Below are 26,596 nucleotides of genomic sequence, written 5' to 3' on the forward strand. Positions count from 1 at the left end.
CCTTACCCTTTCTCCCAAATTACACAATCCTATCCTGTCTACCCTCTTTTATCCTAGTCATATATTATCTAGCTCAACTTATCATACACTATTAAGCCCGACTTTACATTGTTTTACTACTGTTTTATTAAAATTCTATTAACTTTGTATTTCAAATTACTGCATTATGTGGGAAAGCGTGGGGTACAAATGTAATAATAATAATATATAGTGAACAAAATGGGACATTTTAACTTGCCTGCAAAACACAATGGGGCCGATATTCATAAGTACATAAGTATTGCCACACTGAGTCAGACCAAAGATCCATCAAGCCCAGCGTCCTGTTTCCAACAGTGGCCAACCCAGGTCACAAATACCTGACAAGATCCCAAAAAAGTTCAATACATTTTATGCTGCTTATCCCAGAAATAAGAAGTGGATTTTCCCCAAGTCAATTTAATAATGGTCTGCGAACTTTTCCTTTAGGAAGCCGTCCAGACCTTTTTTAAACCCCGCTAAGCTAACTGCCTTTACCACATTCTATTGCAAAGAATTCCAGAGTTTAATTACATGGTGATCAGCGGTTTTTAAGTCGCTGACAGCAGTGGGCTGAATTAAGCCTGAATATTGTGCGGCCAACCTGCTCAGCGTGGTTCAAGCTAATAGCAGTCTTTCCTGCCTGCTTAAACCACACTGAATATCAACCCATAATATATATTAAAGTCCATCTCAACAAAATAAAAAGAAATCTCATATACAATACTTTCAAACTTTTAAACCGCCTGAGGCACTGATCCGGTGATTCAGAGGCACAACAGCTGTTATACAGATGTGCATGACAGCTCTATGTCAACTGTGACATAACTTTGAGGTGTGGCTCATTACAAACCCACCCCACCCAGGTGCAACCAACTGTCCTCTCTGACCAGGTGCAGATCCCCCCCTCCCCCAGCTGCAGGAATAGCTTAGTGGTTAAGAGCACCACAGTTGACATCCAGGGGTGCCCGGGTTCAAATCCCACTGCTGCTCCTTGTGATCTTGGGCAAGTCAGTCAACCCTCCGTTGCCTCAGGTACAAAAATTAGGTTGTGAGACCTCCAGGGACAGGGAAATACCTAGTGTACCTGAATGTAATTCACCTTGAGCTACTTCTGAAAAAGTTGTGAGCAAAAGCCAAATATATTAATATATATATATTTTATTTATTTATTTATTTATTTGGCTTTTGCTCGCAACTTTTTCAGAAGTATTACAGCCTGGCCAGATACAGATCACCCCTCCCCCTGTTACATATGCTGTCTGGCTAAATACAGGTCCCCACTCCCCAAGGTTACATACTGTTCTGTCCGTCCAGGTACAGATTCCTGTTCCTCAGACTACTTACTGCCTTCTCTGGCTAGATACAAGTTCCTTGTCCCCGTTGGCTTTTTGACCTTTTTCTGGCTCAGTTTGTGGGCTTCATCACGACTGACCGCCAAGTCTATGATCAGCTTCCTCCCATCCAACCTCAGGCCACCATTCTGGAATAATATATAAAATACATATTGTGTTGACATTGTAAGTTGTGTACTATGCCATACTTTGTATTGTTGTTCGAATATTTTTACTGCTCTAATTGCCTATTGCTCATGTTTGATCTAGTCTTACTGTACACCGCCTTGAGTGAATTCCTTCAAAAAGGCGGTAAATAAATCCTAATAAATAAATAAATAAATAAATTTTTTTTAAAAGAAAGGAGAGCATACTGGTCACCCCCTCACTGCAGCCAACATGCCCGCTCCAAGTTGAGAAGCTCCTCCATCAGTCCCTACCCTGAGGTACCTGACAGGAGGCACCAAAGACTGGTAGATGTGAAAATACCTGCAACTCTTACAGTTTGCTTTCAGTGAACTTATTGCAGTCTAAGGCCAACAAGATCTGACCCCAACCCCCTCAGGACCTGTCACATTAGCTGATCAATGAGAAGCACCACAATGATGGGCAGATGATCAAAAGCCCCGCACTGTTCCAAACAGCGGGGGGCTTTACCGCCCCTATGATCAGAGATAACTGCATGCAAATTTAAACACGCAATTCTCTCTGATCATAGGGTAGAAGTACGGGAGGATTGTGCCTGAGAGCATGTACTCCCACACTTGTTTGACAGACCCCCCCCCCCCCCCAACTACCCCCGCACCGAGCCAAGCAAAACAGGGATTGGAGAGCTGGCGGACCTCCGCTCCCCCCGAACCCCCCCCCCCCCGACACAAGTTCAGGGGGGCTGGAAATCCAAGGGGACTCCAACCCCCTAACCCCACCGACACAAGTTTGGGGGGGCTGAAGATCCGTGAGGGGGGGATCCCTTATATGGTGTGAAGCCCCGCCCAGTGCATCCCAAGATGAACTGGGCAGGGCTAGGCGTTGCCATTTTCGAGGCGGCGCCGATGGAAGAGGAGGGAGGTGGCCTTCAACTGAAGGTAGGGAGGGGGTGGGGAAGGACCGCTAGACCACCAGGTGGGAGAGATTTACCCGCAGCCCCCTGGGCCACCAGGGACATCTGATGGATGCTGAGGGGGGGGGTTAAGGGGGCTGGACACCCACCATATCTCCAGCTCCCCTGAACCTGTGTCGGGGGGGGGGGAATCCTGTGGGAGGATGGGAGGCTTCTGCATTGCAGGGAATGGAGAACTGCTAGCATATAAATGCATGTTGGACATGGCTCACCATTCCTCCCCAATGGTCTGCAATGGTCCCTCGAGGGCGGGACCAGAGCTGAGAGAGGGAAAGGAAGGCTCCCGAAGCGTCGAGCAGCTCGCATGCTTTTCACTGTTGCTGCTACCTGCCGGCCGCTGTAACCCGACGTCGACGAGGTAAACTTTTAAAATTCAAGTGGGGGGGGGGGGGCAGGCCTTGGAGCTGGGAGGGAGAGGGGCCTTGAAGCTGGGTGGGAAGCAGGGAGGCCTTGGAGCTGGGAGGGAGGGGGAGCCATGGAGCTCGGAGGGGATGGCCCGGGAGCTCGGAGGGAGGGGTGGCCACCCTGGAGGTCAGAGGGAGGGGTGGCTGGCCCTGGAGCTAGGGTGGGGGCCCATCAAACTGGTCTGCATAGGGCCCTGTACTTGCTAAGACCAGCCCTGCATGCTCCTCCCAGGTCCACGCCCCCTTGCAGTTGCAAGCTATATAATTTTGCATGCAATTTGCTGATTCCTGACTAAGCTAACTGATAATTAGCACCAATTAACACCAATTACTGCCAATAACTGGTCATTAATGCCAATTAGCAGGTAAGTATATGCACATAACTGACAGAATTCTATAACCTATGGACAACTTCGCACAGTAAGTGTAAAATTGTGCATGCAAATTTATAGAACTGAGGGACAGTGCACACTCTTCCCTGATAGGAATAGACATGCACAATGATATGCACATGAGCGATGGTTTGCATGTGTGCCCTAGGGGTACAGAGTGACCCCCATGTGCACATAGCACACTATTACCTGCAGATGACATTTGTTTCAAACAACAGCCCATCCCTAAAATATATAGAGAAAGAGGGCTCTCTAGGACAGTGTTTCCCCAAGTCCGGTCCTGGAGTACCCCTTGCCAGTCAGGTTTTCAGGATATCCACAATGAATATGCATAAAAGAGATTTGCATATAATGGAGGCAGTGTATGCAAATCAAGTTCAATGTAGAGCAGAGAGGGAGTAGGGAAAATAGGCTCTTTCCAAATCAAGTTCATGCATATTCATTGTGGATAGCCTGAAAACCTGACTGGCAAGGGGTACTCCAGGACTGGACTTGGGAAACACTGCTCTAAGAGCTTTGTAACCTAATACTGTGACTTGTTTTACCTTATATGGAACCTGTTCCTGATAACTGATTGAACAAGGCAAAAACTGTCATGCAAAATGAATATAAATGAACTATGTATTATATGACCCCTGCCCCTTACATGAAGTAAGAAAATAGGTTTGAACCAGAGGCCCCCCAAATTGGATGTGGGTCCCCCGAGGTCTGCTGATGGGGGTCTCCATCCTCCGCTAGCAGAAGCCTTCCTCCAGTGCTGTTCTCTGCCGCACTGCCTCCTCACCTCCCCGCGCTCATGCTCAGTTTGAGTGAAATTGAGCATGTATGACACTACGTGCATGCTTAATTTCATTAAAACCGAGCATGTGAGACGTGAGGGGAAGCAGGGCAGTGAGCATGGGAGTGAAGAGCGCTAGAGGAAGACTTCTGCTGGCGGGACTTGGGAACCCCCACCAGCCAAGGTATGTGGAGTTGCGACAGAGGGCGGTGGGGCAAAATGTGCCCCCCCTCCCCCCACCACCACACACACACACACTTTGGGCTCCGGCCCCTCCAAACATTGAAATCTAGCTACGCGCCTGGTTCGAACATTTAGGAGAAGTATTTTTCTCTCACAGATCTGTTTTGTTTATCTTTGTTTTGTGTGAGCAAAATGGAAATCAAACATATAAATGGCAAGTGATCTACTCACCTGCAAATGCACAGTAGAGACTTCCCTCTCTGTCCCGCCCTCGCGTCAAGACGTGATGACATCAGAGGGTGGAACAGAGAGGGAAACGGAGTCGGACTGTCGGACGCTGCCGGAACATCGCACGTAACAACCTCCACCCTCCCCCCATCCCTGCCACTGCTCCCGCCCCCCCTCCGTATCGGGCCCCCTGCACTGACCTGACAGTGCCTCTCACCTCTCACAGCATGTTGGACAGGGCTCACCATTCTTCCCCAATGGTCTGCAATGGTCCCTCGAGGGCGGGACCAGAGCTGAGAGAGGGAAAGGAAGGCTCCCGAAGCGTCGAGCAGCTCGCATGCTTTTCATTGTTGCTGCTACCTGCCGGCCGCTGTAACCCGACGTCGACGAGGTAAACTTTTAAAATTCAAGTGGGGGGGCAGGCCTTGGAGCTGGGAGGGAGAGAGGCCTTGAAGCTGTGTGGGAAGCAGGGAGGCCTTGGAGCTGGGAGGGAGGGGGAGCCCTGGAGCTCGGAGGGGATGGCCCGGGAGCTCGGAGGGAGGGGTGGCCACCCTGGAGGTCAGAGGGAGGGGTGGCTGGCCCTGGAGCTAGGGTGGGGGCCCATCAAACTGGTCTGCATAGGGCCCTGCACTTGCTAAGACCAGCCCTGCATGCTCCTCCCAGGTCCACGCCCCCTTGCAGTTGCAAGCTATATAATTTTGCATGCAATTTGCTGATTCCTGACTAAGCTAACTGATAATTAGCACCAATTAACACCAATTACTGCCAACTGGTCATTAATGCCAATTAGCAGGTAAGCATATGCACATAACTGACAGAATTCTATAACCTATGGACAACTTCGCACAGTAAGTGTAAAATTGTGCATGCAAATTTATAGAACTGAGGGACAGTGCACACTCTTCCCTGATAGGAATAGACATGCACAATGATATGCACATGAGCGATGGTTTGCATGTGTGCCCTAGGGGTACAGAGTGACCCCCATGTGCACATAGCACACTATTACCTGCAGATGACATTTGTTTCAAACAACAGCCCATCCCTAAAATATATAGAGAAAGAGGGCTCTCTAGGACAGTGTTTCCCCAAGTCCGGTCCTGGAGTACCCCTTGCCAGTCAGGTTTTCAGGATATCCACAATGAATATGCATAAAAGAGATTTGCATATAATGGAGGCAGTGTATGCAACTCAAGTTCAATGTACAGCAGAGAGGGAGTAGGGAAAATAGGCTCTTTCCAAATCAAGTTCATGCATATTCATTGTGGATAGCCTGAAAACCTGACTGGCAAGGGGTACTCCAGGACTGGACTTGGGAAACACTGCTCTAAGAGCTTTGTAACCTAATACTGTGACTTGTTTTACCTTATATGGAACCTGTTCCTGATAACTGATTGAACAAGGCAAAAACTGTCATGCAAAATGAATATAAATGAACTATGTATTATATGACCCCTGCCCCTTACATGAAGTAAGAAAATAGGTTTGAACCAGAGGCCCCCCAAATTGGATGTGGGTCCCCCGAGGTCTGCTGATGGGGGTCTCCATCCTCCGCTAGCAGAAGCCTTCCTCCAGTGCTGTTCTCTGCCGCATTGCCTCCTCACCTCCCCGCGCTCATGCACGGTTTGAGTGAAATTGAGCATGTATGACACTACGTGCATGCTTAATTTCATTAAAACCGAGCATGTGAGACGTGAGGGGAAGCAGGGCAGTGAGCATGGGAGTGAAGAGCGCTAGAGGAAGACTTCTGCTGGCGGGGCTTGGGAACCCCCACCAGCCAAGGTATGCGGAGTTGCGGCAGAGAGCAGTGGGGCAAAATGTGCCCCCCCTCCCCCCCACACACACTTTGGGCTCCGGCCCCTCCAAACATTGAAATCTAGCTACGCGCCTGGTTCGAACATTTAGGAGAAGTATTTTTCTCTCACAGATCTGTTTTGTTTATTTTTGTTTTGTGTGAGCAAAATGGAAATCAAACATATAAATGGCAAGTGATCGACTCACCTGCAAATGCGCAGTAGAGACTTCCCTCTCTGTCCCGCCCTCGCGTCAAGACGTGATGACATCAGAGGGTGGAACAGAGAGGGAAACGGAGTCGGACTGTCGGACGCTGCCGGAACATCGCGCGTAACAACCTCCACCCTCCCCCACCATCCCCGCCGCCGCTCCCGCCCCCCCCCCCCCCCCCTCCGTATCGGGCCCCCTGCACTGACCTGACAGCGCCTCTCACCTCCGTGTGGAAGCGCTGCAAGCAGCAGCACAGCGATCTGCTGCTGCCTGCAGCACTTTCACACGGAGGTGAGAGGCGCTGTCAGGTCAGTGCAGGGGGCCCGGCACGGAGGGGGGAAGGAGCGCCGGCGAGGAGGGTAGCTGGACATGGGGGGAGGGCGGGGGGAGAGGGCATGGTTGCTGGACATGGGGTGAGAGCCGGGCAGAGAGGGTTGCTGGACATGGGGGGAGGGCAGGGTTGGTGGACCGGGGGGGGGGGCCCAAGGTAAAGAGGAGGGTTGCTGGATATGGGGGGGGGGGGGGGGGGGAGGATCGGTGGACGGGGTGAGGCCAGGGGAGAGAGGATGGTTTGCAAAACACAAATCTCGCCCGTTTTAACGGGCTTAACGGCTAGTAAAATAAATAAAGGTGGTCAGTGTAGCACACAAATAAATTTGGCCTCCGTGGTAATTCTTGCACAGTACTTACCTCAGAATCGTCACGTGCTGCTGCCAAACACTTCTGAGCCGAATCCTTATCCAGAAATTGGGCAAAAGCACAACCTGGGAATCACACACACACATACATAATGAAACCTGGACATGGGACTAATAAATCAGCGGCTACCGCTTGAAAGCTCAGAAAAGAATGCAAGGCCCCAGACCACAGAGCTGTGAAAAAGGGGCTGTTCGCTAATTTAACTAGCAGTTAAAAAAAATGCAAACCATTAAGAGTCAATGTTTTCATTCTGATAGTTATTCATGTCACTGGAGATAAGAATGAGGACAGGTTTCAAATACCATGAACTGGGTCAATGCTGCACATTATCATGTGGAAAGCCCCTGGTTCAATTTCTAGGAGAGAACTTCTGCTCTCCAGGTTAACTGGGGCTAGGAATGTGGCACAGGCAGTGTTTAGAGCCATGAGGAAGGGTGAGAAGGAGCTGAGGCCACGGTGTGAGACGACATGCCCATCAACATCTTGTTCAGAAAGGAGCCAGGCTACATGACCCAGCCGAGACAATCGCTGCAATACACCAACATGAAGGCCCATTTTATGTAGGTTGTTCAGATCTGAACTGAGACATCCTAAGTTCTCAAAAAGTAGGAAGCTACGCAATGGAAATGTCCCTTTGCTAAACCTACGCTGACTCATCTCCACTAAGCAGCATCTAATTATATGATACACATAGCATGAATACATGGACAGCTAAAGGGGCAACCTATGCAGGTGTGTGTGTGGGGGGGGTTATCTGATGACTATATACTTAAGAGTTCCCCCCCCCCCCCCACTAAAGAACAGAGTAACCAATACTCAGCAGCCCTGCCAGTGTAAGGAAAGCTCCAACTGACAACCAGTGCCATAAGAACATAAGAGTAGCCATACTGGGTCAGACCAATGGTCCACCTAGCCCAGTATCCTGTTTCCAACAGTGGCCAAGCCAGGTCACAAGTACCTGACAGAAACCCAAATTGTGGCAACATTCCGTGCTACAAATCCCAGGGCAAGCAATAGCTTCCCCATGTCTTTCTCAATGGCAGACTATGGACTTTTCCTCCAGGAACTTGTCCAAATCTTTTTTTTTAAGCACAGCTACGCTAAACCCTGTTACCAGCTTAAGAGGACCTAGGCAGTGAATTTATACCAGCACTACAGGGACCATGGGCACAAAAACTTGCAGGTGTCAGCTGCACTGCTGGTCACGGACACCTGCTGATTTAAGAGCAAGATGCTACTGGTATCAGGTGGGCCTTGGGCAGCAAGCGATGGCTGGCAGTATTGGGGGGGGGGGGTTATTTTGTTTGTTTGTTTTTTACTACCTTTTGAGTGCTCTGTATCTGGGTGTAATACGATGCAGACGTATTTCAGATGCCCAAAGCGCTCCAGCAGCTCTCCCAGACTATCCTCCTCAGTATCAAAAGACAAGTTCCTGTAAAGAACAGGAGCACAGCGTAAGACAGAATGGTAGAACCCAGCTGGGAAAAAAAAAAAAAACTTGCTGACTTCACATGTAGTGTGATACTGGTGTGACACAAACCTTCTCCTGTGCAGATCTTGGAGAATTTATCCCCCCCCCCTCCCCCCCAAGATATGTGACACCTCCACACACTCCTCAGGACAGTGCCAGTACCAATATTCATATTTTCCTGGATTTTCAGGAGTGATAGAAGCACAGGCAACATTTGGGTGATGTGATCAGGAAATAAACTGAACTATGCAATACAAATCTCAGATATATTCAATGCTATACTATTTACAATGTCATCACAATATGTAATAAAACATTTTAATAGACAGCATAGGGAATAAGCAAAGATGGAACATATAGATATGTAAGAGAAGTTAGAAAATAAGGTGGATGGGTGAGTGTGTCTGTGTCTCTGTCACATTAGTTACTTCTTCCATTAAAGGCCTGGATGAAGAGACAAGCTTTCACCTGCTTCCCAAGTACAGATAGTCTTCTGTTTAGCGAAGCCTTTCAGGGAGTGCATTCCAGGGTGCAGGGTTCCCTTCCAGCAGAGAGAAAGGAAGCCAAGGCACAAGGACTCCTCACCCTGCATAACCAGGCTAGACAAAAGTATGGGAGGAAGGGACCTGGTCACCCAGCTCAAACTCAAAATCAGGGCACTAATATCCCTGCCTCAAACCAGGAGCTTCTTGGTCTCAGCTGAAACTAATATCTTTCCACATGTCTGGACTGGTCTGGAGGGATGCTAAGACATTCCATGTTTACCAGCCTGGAGGATTATGAACAGACTAATTCAGTGGACCAGGTAGGACCACTGATATACTGGAAAACTACTACTACTATTTAGCATTTCTATAGCACTACAAGGCGTACGCAGCGCTGCAACAGCGAAAGCAGTCCTTAGGGGGTGAATAATGGCTTATACCGCTAGCAAATAAAAGGACAGTGAGCGGGAATTATTAGGACTGTCATAAGAATTACAGCTATTGAGACATGTGCACATTACTAGCTCAGGACTTAGGCCAAAAAATAAATGATGTTAACAGCAGGTTAAATTTTTTTTATTTTTTGTTACATTTGTACCCCGCGCTTTCCCACTCATGGCAGGCTCAATGCGGCTTACATATTGTATACAGGTACTTATTTGTACCTGGGGTAATTGAGGGCTAAGTGACTTCCCAGAGTCACAAGGAGCTGCCTGTGCCTGAAGTGGGAATCGAACTCAGTTCCTCAGTTCCCCAGGACCAAAGTCCACCACCCTAACCACTAGGCCACTCCTCCACTGTTGCTACTATTTGAGATTCTACATGGAATGTTGCTATTCCACTAGCAACATTCCATGTAGAAGTCGGCCCTTGCAGATCACCAATGTGGCCGCGCAGGCTTCTGCATGGAATGTTGCTAGTGGAATAGCAACATTCCATGTAGAATGTCCAATAGTATCTATTTTATTTTTGTTACATTTGTACCCTGCGCTTTCCCACTCATGGCAGGCTCAATGCGGCTTACATGGGGCAATGGAGGGTTAAGTGACTTGCCCAGAGTCACAAGGAGCTGCCTGTGCCTGAAGTGGGAATCGAACTCAGTTCCTCAGTTCCCCAGGACCAAAGTCCACCACCCTAACCACTAGGCCACTCCTCCAGAGGGCAGAATACAATATTTACTACCATAGCTACTGCCTACATAGATGGGGTAGCAAGACGGGGAAGCTTCTAGACAGGTTAAGTCCCACAGAGCAAACAAAGCACATCATTACTTGTATCAGAAGTGTTTCATAGACTGAACAGATTCAACAAAGCCTTGTGGGAGAGCTGCAGTTTCCCATTGTTAGCAGGAGGAGAACAGACATCCCCAGGATAAACTCACCTGATAAAGACTGTTCGGCCTTCACCAACGTCTGAAGGTAAAACTCTCTTCTGATTCTTGGCTTTCTTTTTCTGACCTAAGATCAAAAATAAATGATCCAGTGCATGAACTGAGATCTCTTAATTATATATTTGTTTATTGAGTTCTATTAACTGCCTTTAAGAAGAGATTCACCCAAGGCGGTGTACAGCAGGTACAGTTTTACATAAAACTTACAAATTGTGTTAACAGCATAATAGTAAAATGACCAAACATAAGCACAAATACAGTCAGTGAGGTAAGCTGAAAATTATGTTTTAAACCATTCATTCTCGTAAGAGAGCAGAGAGGTATAAATATGAAATACAACGTTAACTTAAAAGTTATCCTCTTTTTAGTAAGTTGTGAACCACTTTGAGCATAACATTGAGAAGTGTGGTATATTTACTGAAGAAAAAGATGTGTCAAACTCAAATCAGAGGCAGAGCTGGCTTCCTCTGGTCCAAACAGACATTTCCTCCTCCTCACCAGGGAACCTAAACCTGCATTTCTCTTTCCTTCCTGGGCACAAAGGACCCAAGCCTTCACCCAGTCCCTCAAAACAGAACCCACCATCCTCTTCCTCCTCGAGGTCACTTCCTGCTGACTCCTGTGGGTCTTCCTCCTCCTCCTCCACTTGAGCATTCGAACTCAATTCCTCCTCTTCCTCCTCGCTGCTCTCTGTCTCAGGTGCCGACATTTTCTTTACAGCTCTGCAATATAATAATTGGTATTTCTGCAATGACAGTGTAAACAGTATTGTATAAAACATGGTCCCTCCCTCAAAAGCTTACAGTTTTAGGTTTAACACTAGGAGGTTAAAATGACTTGCAAGTGGTGGATATGGAACAACGGAACTGGGAACTGCAGAAAGGCAGCCCTATCTCCCACATTCGGTATACGGTCTGTGCGTATTTGTGCCACACTTGCCTGGAGCCAAATGGCAGCAGGGATATTTCACCCATGCTCCGAAAAAATAAAATAAAACAACATAAAAAATGTTAAAAAAAAAACAAAAAACAAACAAACCCCACACCATTCCTCCTACCCTTCTAGAAGCTGCTCACCGTTTCTGAGACTTTGTGTCAGCAGGAGGTGATGATACCAATTCCTCATCCTCCTCGACAGAGGCATCTTCCTCATCACTGGGATCATCTGGAGCTGGGATCTGCACAGTAGGTTCACTGCTTACCTCCTCCTGACATCCTTCACAAGGAAGGGGGGGGGGGAACGAGAGGGCAAGAGAGATGGTGGTAGACAGAGTAAAGAACAGCGAGAGAAGGGATAGAATGGGAGAAAGAAAACTTAGCAATAGTCAATAACAAAGAATAAAGAGTTATTAGGATCTGTATACTGCTTTCAAACAGGGTCCAGCTATGCTTTATATCAGAAACACTTGACTGTTTTCTTCCTTTGGACATCACTACTACTACTACTACTATTTAGCATTTCTATAGCGCTACAAGGCGTACGCAGCGCTGCACAAACATAGAAGAAAGACAGTCCCTGCTCAAAGAGCTTACAATCTAATAGACAAAAAATAAATAAAGTAAGCAAATCAAATCAATTAATGTGAACGGGAAGGAAGAGAGGAGGGTAGGTGGAGGCGAGTGGTTACGAGTCAAAAGCAATGTTAAAGAGGTGGGCTTTCACTCTAGATTTAAAGGTGGCCAAGGATGGGGCAAGACGTAGGGGCTCAGGAAGTTTATTCCAAGCGTAGGGTGCAGCGAGACAGAAGGCTGTTCTAACTTCATCTGGGTAGTTACCCAGTTAGCGGATAGAAAAACTGCAGCCAACCATCAACTCCCGGCTCCACCTTGACTCTGCCCGGTACTAACCGGATAGTGCCATGCCAGTCTCCCCAAATATTATTTTATTTATTTTTGTTACATTTGTACCCCGCGCTTTCCCACTCATGGCAGGCTCTATGCGGCGGGCAATAGAGGGTTAAGTGACTTGCCCAGAGTCACAAGGAGCTGCATGTGCCGGGAATCGAACTCAGTTCCCCAGGACCAAAGTCCACCACCCTAACCACTAGGCCACTCCTCCTCAACGGCACACTCCAGTTATATGTCGCTGAAAATCCGGGGAATCACCTGGTCAGCATGAGATAACCTAACCAGTTCTCTCTCACTCAATATCGGCCATCGAGAACTTAGGCAGTGAATACTCGAAGCTGATGGCATAAGGTTCTTTTGAATATCAACCTGCCAAGATGATAAGAAGCAATAAAACCATTTTATAAAAGAAACATGTTGGATTGTTCGCTGATGGATCAGCTGTCATTGGATCTAGAACCTTCTAGGTTCCTTTCCAATCTATTACCGCTGAGATGCTTCAGCTGGGAGGCTGGCTCTGTTTCATATACAACAAAAACAAACACCGACTGTCAATAAACGTGAGTAATATGATTGTGATTTGTACCTAAAGAAACTCTAGGCTGGTAGTTATAGGGCAACCTTGTCCAGTGACTTACAATATTTAAGACGGAGGCTTGGAATAAACACAGTTACATACCTGAGCTGGAAGTTGTCTGTGTGGCTTTATATTTATCCTTTGCCACGGCCCAGTCCACAGCCACCATCCGACCTGAAACACAGAAGTTGTAACAAGCATCCTGACACTAACTCCAGAGTGAATACAGTACAAAACCCAGTATAAAAAGAAAGCATCTTCCCCCAACTCTGACACAGCCCATTAACAAGTACACCCCACCACCCCGAGGCGGTGCAACAATCTGTTGCTCCCCCTACCTTTAGGAACAATGGAACTGTCCATTTATTTTCTCATTCTGGCTTGATTGGTACAACTTGTGTTGTTTTCTAAAGTTTTATACTTTAGGGATTTTGAAAAACTTAAAAGTTTAAAAACTGCCACCTGTATACGTGTGAGTAAAACAGAACTAAAATACCAGTCAGATGCACACCTAAAACTAAGCAGCAGTAAATGCATCTGATTTTCAATATATATATTTTTGTTTTCGGGGGGGGGGGGGGGGGGGGTGGCTAAGCAATCCTTGAAAGGATAAAGGACCCCACCATGGCACTTCCAGGAAGGACCTAAGAATAAAGCACCCTTACTTGTGGCACTGCACAACTCTCATTCTGGACTGACTGAACCTCACGGCTCTTGAAATAAGCTTAGGAAACACAGGCTGAAAACATTAGATTAACAGGACATTTCAACGGACATAAATAAGGGGACTATGGAGAGGGACACAGATTATTAACAGCAGTGTTCACAGGCATACAAATGAGTACTACAGGATTTTCAGAGCATTATTGTATAGGACAGCGTAATTTCATTGAACTGCAGCTAGGATGATAAGAAAGGGTTTGGATTTGATGAAACTGTTTCCTCCTGTTCACATCCACACCAGGGCCAGGATGTGACATCAGGAGCCTTCGCTCAGAAGTACCTGGGGATTTTTCCCTTATTTTATATTAACACCCCCCCCCCCCCCCCCCCCCCGATCACTCTAGTCCAATTACTGCAGTGACGGCCTTGTGCCAGAAACCAAGCACCAGGGTTTCTTAGAGAAATCTGCACTCACAACCCTAAATCCACCCACTAGATGTCACTGTTGTATAACAACTGACTCCCAATCTTGGCCAACCCCAGGAAGCAAAAGACCTGAACCAAGAACCCCCACAGTACCAACCACTGAACTGTGAGTCTGACAGGCTTTAACACAGACAGTGAAGGTAAGCAGGGCTCCTGACACTACGTGCATTCTCACATTTTATTTCTCTAACCTAAACCATGAAACTTAGAATTATGGATTTCTGGTACTATCACAAACAATTTTCCTTGCAAATATCTGAGTTATGTGGAATGCATAAAGTGGCATCAGAAGCTGCTTACTGCAGAATCATCCTTTTATTACGTCAAACAGTAACAGTCCTGTTCAAGGTGCTTTCCTGAATATGAGCGATGTCATGCTGGATCTTCTGCAGAGATCCGTGGCTCACACTCAAAAGGCATTTTATTCATTTTTTATTTTTGTTACATTTGTACCCTGCGCTTTCCCACTCATGGCAGGCTCAATGTGGCTTACATGGGGCAATGGAGGGTTAAGTGACTTGCCCAGAGTCACAAGGAGCTGCCTGTGCCGGGAATCGAACTCAGGTCCTCAGTTCCCCAGGACCAAAGTCCACCACCCTAGGCCACTCCTCCACTGTTGCTACTATTTGAGATTCTACATGGAATGTTGCTATTCCACTAGCAACATTCCATGTAGAAGTCGGCCCTTGCAGATCACCAATGTGGCCGCGCAGGCTTCTGCTTCTGCGAGTCTGACGTCCTGCACGTATGTGCAGGACGTCAGACTCACAGAAACAGAAGCCTGCGCAGCCGTCTACATGGAATGTTGCTAGTGGAATAGCAACATTCCATGTAGAATCTCCAATAGTAGCAACATTCCATGTAGAATCTCTAATAGTATCTATTTTATTTTTGTTACATTTGTACCCTGTGCTTTCCCACTCATGGCAGGCTCAATGTGGCTTACATGGGGCAATGGAGGGTTAAGTGACTTGCCCAGAGTCACAAGGAGCTGCCTGTGCCTGAAGTGGGAATCGAACTCAGTTCCTCAGTTCCCCAGGACCAAAGTCCACCACCCTAACTACTAGGCCACTCCTCCACTGTTGCTACTATTTGAGATTCTACATGGAATGTTGCTATTCCACTAGCAACATTCCATGTAGAAGTCGGCCCTTGCAGATCACCAATGTGACCGTGCAGGCTTCTGCTTCTGTGAGTCTGACGTCCTGCACGTCAGACTCACAGAAACAGAAGCTGCGCAGCCTTCTACATGGAATGTTGCTAGTGGAATAGCAACATTCCATGTAGAATCTCCAATAGTAGCAACATTTCATGTAGAATCTCCAATAGTATCTATTTTATTTTTGTTACATTTGTACCCTGCACTTTCCCACTCATGGCAGGCTCAATGCGGCTTACATGGGGCAATGGAGGGTTAAGTGACTTGCCCAGAGTCACAAGGAGCTGCCTGTGCCTGAAGTGGGAATCGAACTCAGTTCCTCAGTTCCCCAGGACCAAAGTCCACCACCCTAACCACTAGGCCACTCCTCCACTAGCATCAAATGAAAACTTTCTTATCCTAAAAGCATCTTTATGTAGTGATAATCCAAGCAGCTCGCTTTCCTGCATGGAAGCCCCAGACCCAAACAGCACCTCACCTTTAATCTCTTTCATATTCATTCCTTTCAAGGCTTTCCCTGCCTCCAGTATGTTTTTGAACTGAACAAAGGCAAATCCGCGCATCTTTCCATCTGTAAGAGAATGGCAGAGGGATGAGGATCAGAGAGGGGCTTCCTTCACATCTCTCACTCCAAAGCACAGGAAACATAGGACGTAGAGCTCTCCACAGCACAGAGAGGCAGGTCAGAAAGAGCTTTTCCAACAAGGGTGTAATTCTCCAATCATTTCCCCAGCACCTTACTACATAATCCCACATCTATGGTGAACGACACTGTTTTTCCCCAAAGTTATCACTGATCACACACACAGGCTGATTTTCAAAAGTTTTAGGAGCTTTACTTTGGAAATTAGGTTTCTAAACCGAGACCAAGTTCCTAAATTTAGGACCCTAAAAAGTGAGTAGCTACAAGGACAGATTAAGGGTGGAGAAAAATGTTAGAAGCTTAGCACTGATGTTCAATATGAGGCACCTAACTTAGGATCCTAAATCTACAGAAATGAACTTCAGACAAACTCAGGATCCTAAATTTAGGTGGACTTTTAGCTGAAAACTTAGGAACTTATTTAAGTACAGTGGTGGAAATAAGTATTTGATCCCTTGCTGATTTTGTAAGTTTGCCCACTGACAAAGACATGAGCAGCCCATAATTGAAGGGTAGGTTATTGGTAACAGTGAGAGATAGCACATCACAAATTAAATCCGGAAAATCACATTGTGGAAAGTATATGAATTTATTTGCATTCTGCAGAGGGAAATAAGTATTTGATCCCCCACCAACCAGTAAGAGATCTTGCCCCTACAGACCAGGTAGATGCTCCAAATCAACTCGTTACCTGCATGACAGACAGCTGTCGGCAATGGTCACCTGTATGAAAGACACCTGTCCACAGACTCAGTGAATCAGTCAGACTCTAACCTCTACAAAATGACCAAGAGCAAGGAGCTGTCTAAGGATGTCAGGGACAAGATCATACACCTGCACAAGGCTGGAATGGGCTACAAAACCATCAGTAAGACGCTGGGCGAGAAGGAGACAACTGTTGGTGCCATAGTAAGAAAATGGAAGAAGTACAAAATGACTGTCAATCGACAAAGATCTGGGGCTCCACGCAAAATCTCACCTCGTGGGGTATCCTTGATCATGAGGAAGGTTAGAAATCAGCCTACAACTACAAGGGGGGAACTTGTCAATGATCTCAAGGCAGCTGGGACCACTGTCACCACGAAAACCATTGGTAACACATTACGACATAACGGATTGCAATCCTGCAGTGTCCGCAAGGTCCCCCTGCTCTGGAAGGCACATGTGACGGCCCGTCTGAAGTTTGCCAGTGAACACCTGGATGATGCCGAGAGTGATTGGGAGAAGGTGCTGTGGTCAGATGAGACAAAAATTGAGCTCTTTGGCATGAACTCAACTCGCCGTGTTTGGAGGAAGAGAAATGCTGCCTATGACCCAAAGAACACCGTCCCCACTGTCAAGCATGGAGGTGGAAATGTTATGTTTTGGGGGTGTTTCTCTGCTAAGGGCACAGGACTACTTCACCGCATCAATGGGAGAATGGATGGGGCCATGTACCGTACAATTCTGAGTGACAACCTCCTTCCCTCCGCCAGGGCCTTAAAAATGGGTCGTGGCTGGGTCTTCCAGCACGACAATGACCCAAAACATACAGCCAAGGCAACAAAGGAGTGGCTCAGGAAGAAGCACATTAGGGTCATGGAGTGGCCTAGCCAGTCACCAGACCTTAATCCCATTGAAAACTTATGGAGGGAGCTGAAGCTGCGAGTTGCCAAGCGACAGCCCAGAACTCTTAATGATTTAGAGATGATCTGCAAAGAGGAGTGGACCAAAATTCCTCCTGACATGTGTGCAAACCTCATCATCAACTACAGAAGACGTCTGACCGCTGTGCTTGCCAACAAGGGTTTTGCCACCAAGTATTAGGTCTTGTTTGCCAGAGGGATTAAATACTTATTTCCCTCTGCAGAATGCAAATAAATTCATATACTTTCCACAATGTGATTTTCCGGATTTAATTTGTGATGTGCTATCTCTCACTGTTACCAATAACCTACCCTTCAATTATGGGCTGCTCATGTCTTTGTCAGTGGGCAAACTTACAAAATCAGCAAGGGATCAAATACTTATTTCCACCACTGTATCTAAATTTAGATTCTCACCAGTGGTTTTGGTTTCAGCTGAAACCAAATCTGCAGCTCATTTCCCCCTGCCTCCTAATTGCCATCTTTTACCCACTTTCTAGACCCCCATTTTCACCCTCTGTATTCATCCATTTCATCTGCTCTTTCCCCATTATTCATCTCCTTTCTTGTGTCATAACCCCACATGCAAACTTATTCCACCTTTTGCCTCCACAAGTCACTTCCCTTTGTTTCTCAGCCCCTGTCCCTTTCAACTTTCTTCCAACTCCTTCACCTGTTTCCCTTCCCCATTTTTCTACACTCATTCTCACAATCCTACTTATAGCCCTCATCTAATCACCTAGTCCCTGTAGTCCCCATTATCCCCGTCAAACACCCCCTCCCGCCTAATCCCCGCTTTTCCATCCTACACAAATGTCTGAATCCTCACTTACAATGCTGTCCAAGCCCGAGTTCCCATTTATACTCCCATTACCCAACCAATCTTAGAACCTGTGTCTTCTTTTAGTCTCTCAACTAATCCCAGAGACTCCGCCAGAGTCTTAGACCCTGCTCTCCTGCAACTCCATGTTTCCAGTTCTGCCTCTTTCTTAAGCATTCAGCACCCCTGCCTTTTCCCCCATACCTATTTCTCCCCTTTCCTAGTGTCCGCCAATTTCCTTTTCCAATATTCATTGACCATGCCTTTCTTCGACCTTGTGCCCATTCTTCTCCACTTTCCCTGCATATGCCCTAACTTCTCTCCCCTCACAGTATCTGTCCTCCTCTCCTTTCTCCCAACTTCAGCTCTCTTCTCTCAGCCCCTAGCCCCAACCTCAACATCAAGATTATCCTCTTTATTGGCTAAGATGTTTCATTTGGGGTCAGCTCTGTGTTGGCGCCAGTGCGGGCTGGAGGGGGATACGTTTCACATCTGGTGGTCTTGTCCCCATGCTGAAACGTTTTGGGCTACTGTTTGGAAATTTATCTTGAATGTAGCTGAAGTCAACTATCCTATGAAAATGGACTATTTAAACCCCGAGGAGTGGGAAAACGTATTCATTGTTTCGCCACGCAGGTGTTTGTGGCCAGTAAATTGGTCCTAGCAGCGGCATGGAAGTGCCCTACTCTCCCGGGTCTTCAGACGATTTTGAACAAGTTGGATTATATCCACCTGATGTCTAAACTAACCGCCCTGCGCACAGCACATCTATTAACGTACCACAAGATTTGGGACCTCTATGTTCAGTGGACCTCACACCCGGACTCTTCCTTACTCACTAATTGGGGGGGGGGGGGGGAAGGATATAAATGCGTTGTATTTTCGCATCTGACATTATGCTTCTTTGGAAGGTTTGGTTCATAGTTGTACTGCTATATGATGACTGTGTTATTGTTATTATTTTTATTTGTTACATTTGTACCCCGCACTTTCCCACTCATAGCAGGTTCAATGCGGCTTACATAGTAGTAGAATTACAAAGTACAATGCAGAGAAAAACAGGCTAAGCTTAGCGGAGTAATGGGGATGTGTGGATAGGTAATATTATAAGGGAGATGGGGTAGAGGAGGTGCATCTTTCTCAATAAGGGAAAAATACACTTAAAAAAAAGGATTATCCTCTTTCAGTTCCAGACCCCAGCTCCAACATCACCCCCTTTTCTCCAACCTGCCCTAGTAGCACCATTATTCATGGACACAACAGTGGGAGCATATTTCTTGGCTCCCAGTGGCCTGCGGTTCCTCAATAAAGCAACCACTAAAGTTGAGAAACTGGATCCGCTACAAGGGAGAACACAGAGACAGAAGAGTAGAGTGATCAACAGGACACTTCCAAGGAGACGAAAAAAAAAATCGGGAATAAAAATGTTCTTTATTGGTAGAAGATAAGACTGGACATGGAACCATGTTTCAGCGATAAAACGTTTCCCTCGGGAGTCTACAAGTTAAAATAAATGATGCAAACAAACATATATTTTTAATGCATATTAATCTATATATATAAAAGGCACCACTGAAGCCTCCAGCCGGAAGTCTGAAGCGCCAGAGATATCCGGTTTCCCCATGACTGAAGGAAAACAGCACAGAACGAAATCTCACACAGTGAAGGACTCAGAGGGGGGAGGGGAGAGAGATGCCCTCACTCTCTCTGTAACAAAAACACAGAACAGCAGGAAACAACACTGAAGGACTGGACTCGGAGGGGGGAGGGGAGGGAGAGAGGGCAGACGGCAGGGACACACACACTCCCACATGCACACTCTGAAGAAAACCTTGCTAGCCCCCGTTTCATTTGCATCAGAAACGGGGTTTTTTTTACTAGTGTACTTATATTCCTGATTTTTTCGACTCCTTGGAAAAGTGCTGTTGATCACGCTACTCTTCTGTCTCTGCGGTTCCTTGGTGCCATCTGCCATCACTACAGGTTTGAAACATGAGAAAAGGCTTTGGGCGTCCTTAAAGCTTGGGCACCCTGAGTCAGTGCCCTACTGGCTCACCCCTCAAGCCAACCCTGCTACACACATCGGAGGTCAAGCAGAAGGACGTTCACCTATGCACAGCACACAGGATTATAGCCAGAGCTGATCCTAGAGGTTCATCACCTTTAATTCATTTCACCTCCATCCCCCAAAGATATAATTTCCACAAACATTAATCATGCTACGAAGCGGCAACACGATACGATTCCTAAATTCATTCTTTAACGTGAAATCACTGTAGAAAGGGTCGTGTAGCCCAAAACGTTTTGTTTCGTTTAGTTTCCCTGTCTCATTTATGGGACTTTTCTTTTATTGGATTTGTATCCCACAATCATCTGAGTTGGGAACTCAGTTCTACGTGGCTTACATAAGATAAGCAGACATACAAGGATGCATGATAAGACAGTAAGCAATGGAGTTTATGCTTCGGGGGAATGTCAAAAAGACGGCATACTACTTGCGAAGAGTACCCACTCTTTCCCATGAGTGTGCCCCGTTTACAATACAGGGGGAAAAAATTGGGGGTTTATTCTTAATATTTTGGGCTAAAAACTACATGAAATGTTTTGAATGAACGCACCTCCCTACTTTGGAATGTTTCCAGCACATGCTAGCTAAGAGCCCTGCCTCACAGCAGTACAAAGGTCTCCACTGCATGTCCTGCAGAAAAAGACTTTTCCAGATCACTTTCAAAGATACGGAGCAGGACCTCATAGTAACATAGTAGATGACGGCAGAAAAAGACCTGCACGGTCCATCCAGTCTGCCCAACAAGATAACTCATATGTGCTACTTTTTGTGTATACCCTACTTTGATTTGTACCTGTGTTCTTCAGGGCACAGACCGTATAAGTCTGCCCAGCACTATCCCCGCCTCCCAACCACCAGCCCCTCCTCCCAACCACCGGCTCTGGCACAGACCGTATAAGTCTGCCCAGCACTATCCCCGCCTCCCAACTGCCAGCCCCTCCTCCCAACCACCGGCTCTGGCACAGACCGTATAAGTCTGCCCAGCACTATCCCCGCCTCCCAACCACCAGCCCCGCCTCCCAACCACCGGCTCTGGCACAGACCGTATAAGTCTGCCCAGCACTATCCCCGCCTCCCAACCACCAGCCCCTCCTCCCAACCACCGGCTCTGGCACAGACCGTATAAGTCTGCCCAGCACTATCCCCGCCTACCAACCACCAGCCCCTCCTCCCAACCACCTGCTCTGGCACAGACCGTATAAGTCTGCCCAGCACTATCCCCGCCTCCCAACCACCAGCCCCGCCTCCCAACCACCGGCTCTGGCACAGACCGTATAAGTCTGCCCAGCACTATCCCCGCCTCCCAACCACCGGCTCTGGCACAGACCGTATAAGTCTGCCCAGCACTATCCCCGCCTCCCAACCACCAGCCCCGCCTCCCAACCACCGGCTCTGGCACAGACCGTATAAGTCCGCCCAGCACTATCCCCGCCTCCCACCACCAGCTCTGGCACTAATTCTTCAAGACTTCAGGTTTTTTTTTCTCCTCCCATGCATACTACAGTCAGCCACTCCTCTCTCCTCCCTACAGGAAAAGGATTGTATTACTGATCTAGGCAAAAGGGCCATCTGCCGCTTTTCCCCTCCAAAGCCTTCCAATAAGAGATTCAGCATCTCCCCCAGTTCTCACAAGCAACACAGCCAGAAAAGTGAAACAAGCCCACACTGTACCTGCTTTCTTAGGTATGTTCACCTCCAGTACAGCTCCAAACTTAGAGAAGGATTCCTTCAGATCATCTTCCGAGCACTGAGGAACGACAAAGAAAGGAGAGAGGGACTAAGAGAATGGATTCCAAACAAGGGGAAAGCTGCATTTTATTCATTCATTTAGTTCAACATAAAAGGAGTGCAGAGTGATGTGTTTGGGGTGCAGAAATCAAACGCTGTTGTAAGTGATGTGGGAAGAGGCTGATGTGTATGGACCAGATGATGGACTGATTCTGCTGATCTCAAACTAGAGAAACAATGTGATAAGGCAGTGCCCAAAGTCAGAGGGATGCTGGGCCTCATAGAAAGAGGCTTGGCCGAGTGGACTTTCTTGTTTATTTTGTAGGTATTTTCCATTTATGGCTTTGTCTTTAATTATTGTAAACTGCTGTCTTCTTAGATAACGTTAAGCGGTATAGTAACTTCAAAAACGAGATGATAACGCCCATGGGCAGAGCATCGGCAAGGACTCATCTGGAATATTCTGCTCCGTTGTGAAGGCCGTGTCTTGGTAAGGGTATAAAGCGACTATAGGCACGCCAGAGAAAAGCAGCCTAAATGTCTCAAGTAGAGAGCTGCACGGTTTCCGTCCCCGCGGGAATCCCGCGGAACCCGCGGGATTCCCGCGGGGATGGAGGCAGTTCCTGCGGGGTTCCCGCAGGGATGGAACCAGTTCTGCGGGGTTCCCGCGGGGACGGAGGCAGTTCCTGCGGGGTTCCCGCGGGGATAGAACCAGTTCTGTGGGCTTCCCGTGGAAGTGTAAGCTGCACCTGCACCAGCCTCTCATCTACTGAATACCAATTTATTTGAGTGCTGTCTCCTCCTCCTCCTCCTCTTCTTCCTTGCTTTAACAGCATAAATGTGGAAAGTCTTCCATTAAGGAGGTGGTAGAGTCACAAACGATGACGGAATTCAAAAAGGCGTGGGATGAACAGAGAGGATCTCTAATTAGAAAATGGAAGTTATATAAAAGCTAACCTTAAATGGCTGCATGTGTGTGGATATGTCAAGTGACACTTAGATGGCGACTCTGGCTGTGATGAACTAGAGCTGATACCTGGCAGACTTGTATGGTCTGTGTCTCATACATGGCAATCTGGTGTAGGATGGGCTGGAAAGGGCTTAGACAGCAACTTCAGTGGCTGGAACATGAGGACAGTGTTGACAGACTTTTACGGTCTGTGTCCCACAAATGAGAACATGAATAGGCTGGAGTGGGCTTCGATGGCAACTCCAGCAGTTGGAACATAAGGATGGGGCCAGATAGACTTCTGTGGTCTTTGTTCCAGAAACACGAAAGAAAAACCATAATCAAGTATATAATATCACACTCGTTGATTTAATGATGAATTGATCATGAGTGTGACTATTGGGCAGAGTGGATGGACCGTTCAGGTCTATTTGCTGTCACTTACTATGTTACTATTAATCCTCTTTGCTCCCAGGCTGGTGCACAGACCTCAGCTCTGACACAGGCATGAGAATCAGATGTCACCTGACCTACTGGCGCATGCATGTGGCGGCCTCTCAACACACACTGCCAGTGAATCAGAGACAAATCTTACATGTGCGCACCAGAGTTCCAAGTTCCAACTTCCATTCCTTCCTTGCCTACAGTGCTGTGGCTCAAATCCAGAAAGAGACTGAGGGAGCTGACTGGAACTTTCTTTTATGTACTATTAAATTCTTATGGGGATGGGTGGGGATGGGTTAAATTCTTACGGGGATGGGTTAAATTCTTGCGGGGATGGGTGGGGACGGGTTGGGATGGTTTAAATTTTTGCGGGGATGGGTGGGGACGGGTAAGATTCCAGCAGGGACGGGCGGGGATGGGTAAGATTTCTGTCCCCGTGCAACTCTCTAGTCTCAAGTTCAATTTTATTTGATAAACTGCAAATGCATGATAATATCTAACCCCCTCCCCCTTTATTTTACATAGCCACGCTAGCGGCTGCTGGTGCGGTGGGCTGTGTTGGCATTACCGCGTGGCTTTGGAAAAGAGGGGCAAGTGGTACATACAAACACCCAGAGACAAAATTATGCACAAACCCAAAGGGGAAAAAAAAAAAAAACAGCAGGTAATACGTCTTAATTTCAGATCCTGTACCCACCATCCTATGTTGTGCCAACATACACGCATGTTCCAAAGGAAAAGTCCTCCCCCCCCCACTTAAAAAGCAGAGCTTCTCACCATCTCATCAGTTACTTGATACTGTCTAATAAAATCAACTTAGAAAGACAGGGGTAAAATCATGAACTTCCAGATTAGCTTTCAATTTACTGTAAGACGATTTCATAAGGAGATTAACAGGCGACGTGATGTGTTCCATTTAGTGAGGCGCGATAGCCACAGATGTGGTCCGACCAGTAGTCTCAAATTGAATCTTGGTAAAGAAAAAGATTACGACTAAACTCGGTTGCAAAGAGCGAGTCGGAGGATATGGAATGAGTAAATCGGAAAGAAAGGCAGCAAAACAGAACAGTAGATCCTGTGAGTCGGCACGAGAAATTTAAAGGCAACTCTAAACGTGACTGCCAGCCAGCGTTCCTCTTTGTCAGGGGTACTCAAAACTTTTTGCCAAGCAGGTACACTTTTTCAACTGCCGAGTTGGTCACGGTCCACGATATTAAAGAAAACCGAAGCTTACAGGCATAATCTGCCTCATCCCCACTCCTCTTCCCTGCTGAGGGCCCACAGCAATTTATAAAGGGCCTATTCTTCCAGGAAATCCCTGTTTACCCGCAAAATTTCCTTTTGAAAACTGCTCTTAGCTTTATTTTACATTTCTCACCGTCTATTTCTAAAAATCAAAAGCAAACTATAACTAAACATACACAATAAATACGGTAAATTAAACAACATAAAATATTGTGAACCAAAAAGTATTGAAGCAAAAGCCAAAATACATCAATAAGAGAAGAAGTAAAGTTACCAAGGATAGGAGCATTTCCAGCGGTGAAGCAGGAAATCCTGTAAGAATACAGATTAACCCACTAGCCCAGCACAACATAGTAACATAGTAGATGACGGCAGAAAAAGACCTGCATGGTCCATCCAGTCTGCCCAACAAGATAACTCGTATGTGCTAATTTTTGTGTATACCCTACTTTGATTTGTACCTGTCCTCTTCAGGGCACAGACCGTAAAAGTCTGCCCAGCACTATCCCTGCCTCCCAACCACCAGCCCCTCCTCCCAACCACCGGCTCTGGCACAGACCATATAAGTCTGCCCAGCACTATCCTTGCCTCCCACCACCGGCTCTGGCACAGACCGTATAAGTCTGCCCAGCACTATCCCTGCCTCCCACCACCGGCTCTGGCACAGACCGTATAAGTCTGCCCAGCACTATCCTCGCCTCCCAACCACCAGCCCCGCCTCCCACCACCGGCTCTGGCACAGACCGTATAAGTCTGCCCAGCACTATCCCTGCCTCCCACCACCGGCTCTGGCACAGACCGTATAAGTCTGCCCAGCACTATCCTCGCCTCCCAACCACCAGCCCCGCCTCCCACCACCAGCTCTGGCACAGACCGTATAAGTCTGCCCAGCACTATCCCCGCCTCCCAACTACTGGCTCTGGCACAGACCATATAAGTCAGCCCAGCACTATCCCTGCCTCCCACCACCGGCTCTGGCACAGACCGTACAAGTCTGCCCAGCACTATCCCCACCCCCAACCACCAGCCCCGCCTCCCGATCTTGACTAAGCTTCTGAGGATCCATTCCTTCGGCACAGGATTCCTTTATGTTTATCCCACGCGTGTTTGAATTCCGTTACTGTTTTCATTTCCACCACCTCCCGCGGGAGGGCATTCCAAGCATCCACTACTCTCTCCGTGAAAAAATACTTCCTATCATTTTTCTTGAGTTTGCCCCCCTTCAATATTGTGAACCAAAAAGTATTAAAGCAAAAGCCAAAATACATCAATAAAAGAAGATATTCAGAGAAGAAGTAAAGTTACCAAGGATAGGAGCATTTCCAGTGGTGAAGCAGGAAATCCTGTAAGAATACAGATTAACCCACTAGCCCAGCACAACGCCATACCTTGGAAACAGCAATAGCATTCAGGGCTTGGTACTGCAGATGCTGGGTAACATGAGGTCTGCCACAACCATACTTTTCCTGTGAAACACATGTTTTATTGCTTACACCACTCAGGCATTTTTGGCCAGAACTCGGACCCGGATTTTAGGTTGGATTCAGTGTTGGATTCGAAACCGAAATTCAGTCAGCCTTTAAGTGATACCTGACAATATTTTATCACTGATGTATTTTTTTGTTATAATGTTCGTTTAACATTTAAATTGATAATATTCTGTTATGTATTGATTTGTTCTATTAATTTTTTCAACTACTTACCTCATACCTTTTCTGTAGTAGTTCAAGGTTAAATATGTATTGTTTTATTACTGCTTTATAAAATACACAATAAGTACTTATTTACCAGCAGAAAGTGTGAGACATATTGAAATTACATTATCATTTCACAGCA

The 26,596-nt window shown here is 47.0% G+C and overlaps 1 protein-coding gene across 2 annotated transcripts in view; it reads right to left on the minus strand.

Annotated features, from left to right (window-relative positions):
- RBM28 (RNA binding motif protein 28) overlaps positions 1-26,596 on the minus strand; it is a 61,950-nt gene that overhangs the window by 26,478 nt on the left and 8,876 nt on the right. For both annotated transcript variants that reach the window (XM_030216341.1, XM_030216339.1), the window contains exons 4-12: positions 22,066-22,141; positions 15,717-15,809; positions 13,033-13,104; positions 11,583-11,721; positions 11,089-11,228; positions 10,498-10,573; positions 8,483-8,592; positions 7,152-7,225; positions 1,366-1,501 (exon numbers count right to left, since the gene is read on the minus strand). In XM_030216341.1, the coding sequence (XP_030072201.1) occupies positions 1,366-1,501; positions 7,152-7,225; positions 8,483-8,592; positions 10,498-10,573; positions 11,089-11,228; positions 11,583-11,721; positions 13,033-13,104; positions 15,717-15,809; positions 22,066-22,141 (916 nt within the window). The remainder of the gene's footprint in view (positions 1-1,365; positions 1,502-7,151; positions 7,226-8,482; positions 8,593-10,497; positions 10,574-11,088; positions 11,229-11,582; positions 11,722-13,032; positions 13,105-15,716; positions 15,810-22,065; positions 22,142-26,596) is intronic.

This window comes from Microcaecilia unicolor, chromosome 10 (assembly GCF_901765095.1).
Source record: "Microcaecilia unicolor chromosome 10, aMicUni1.1, whole genome shotgun sequence".
Lineage (NCBI taxonomy): Eukaryota > Metazoa > Chordata > Amphibia > Gymnophiona > Siphonopidae > Microcaecilia > Microcaecilia unicolor.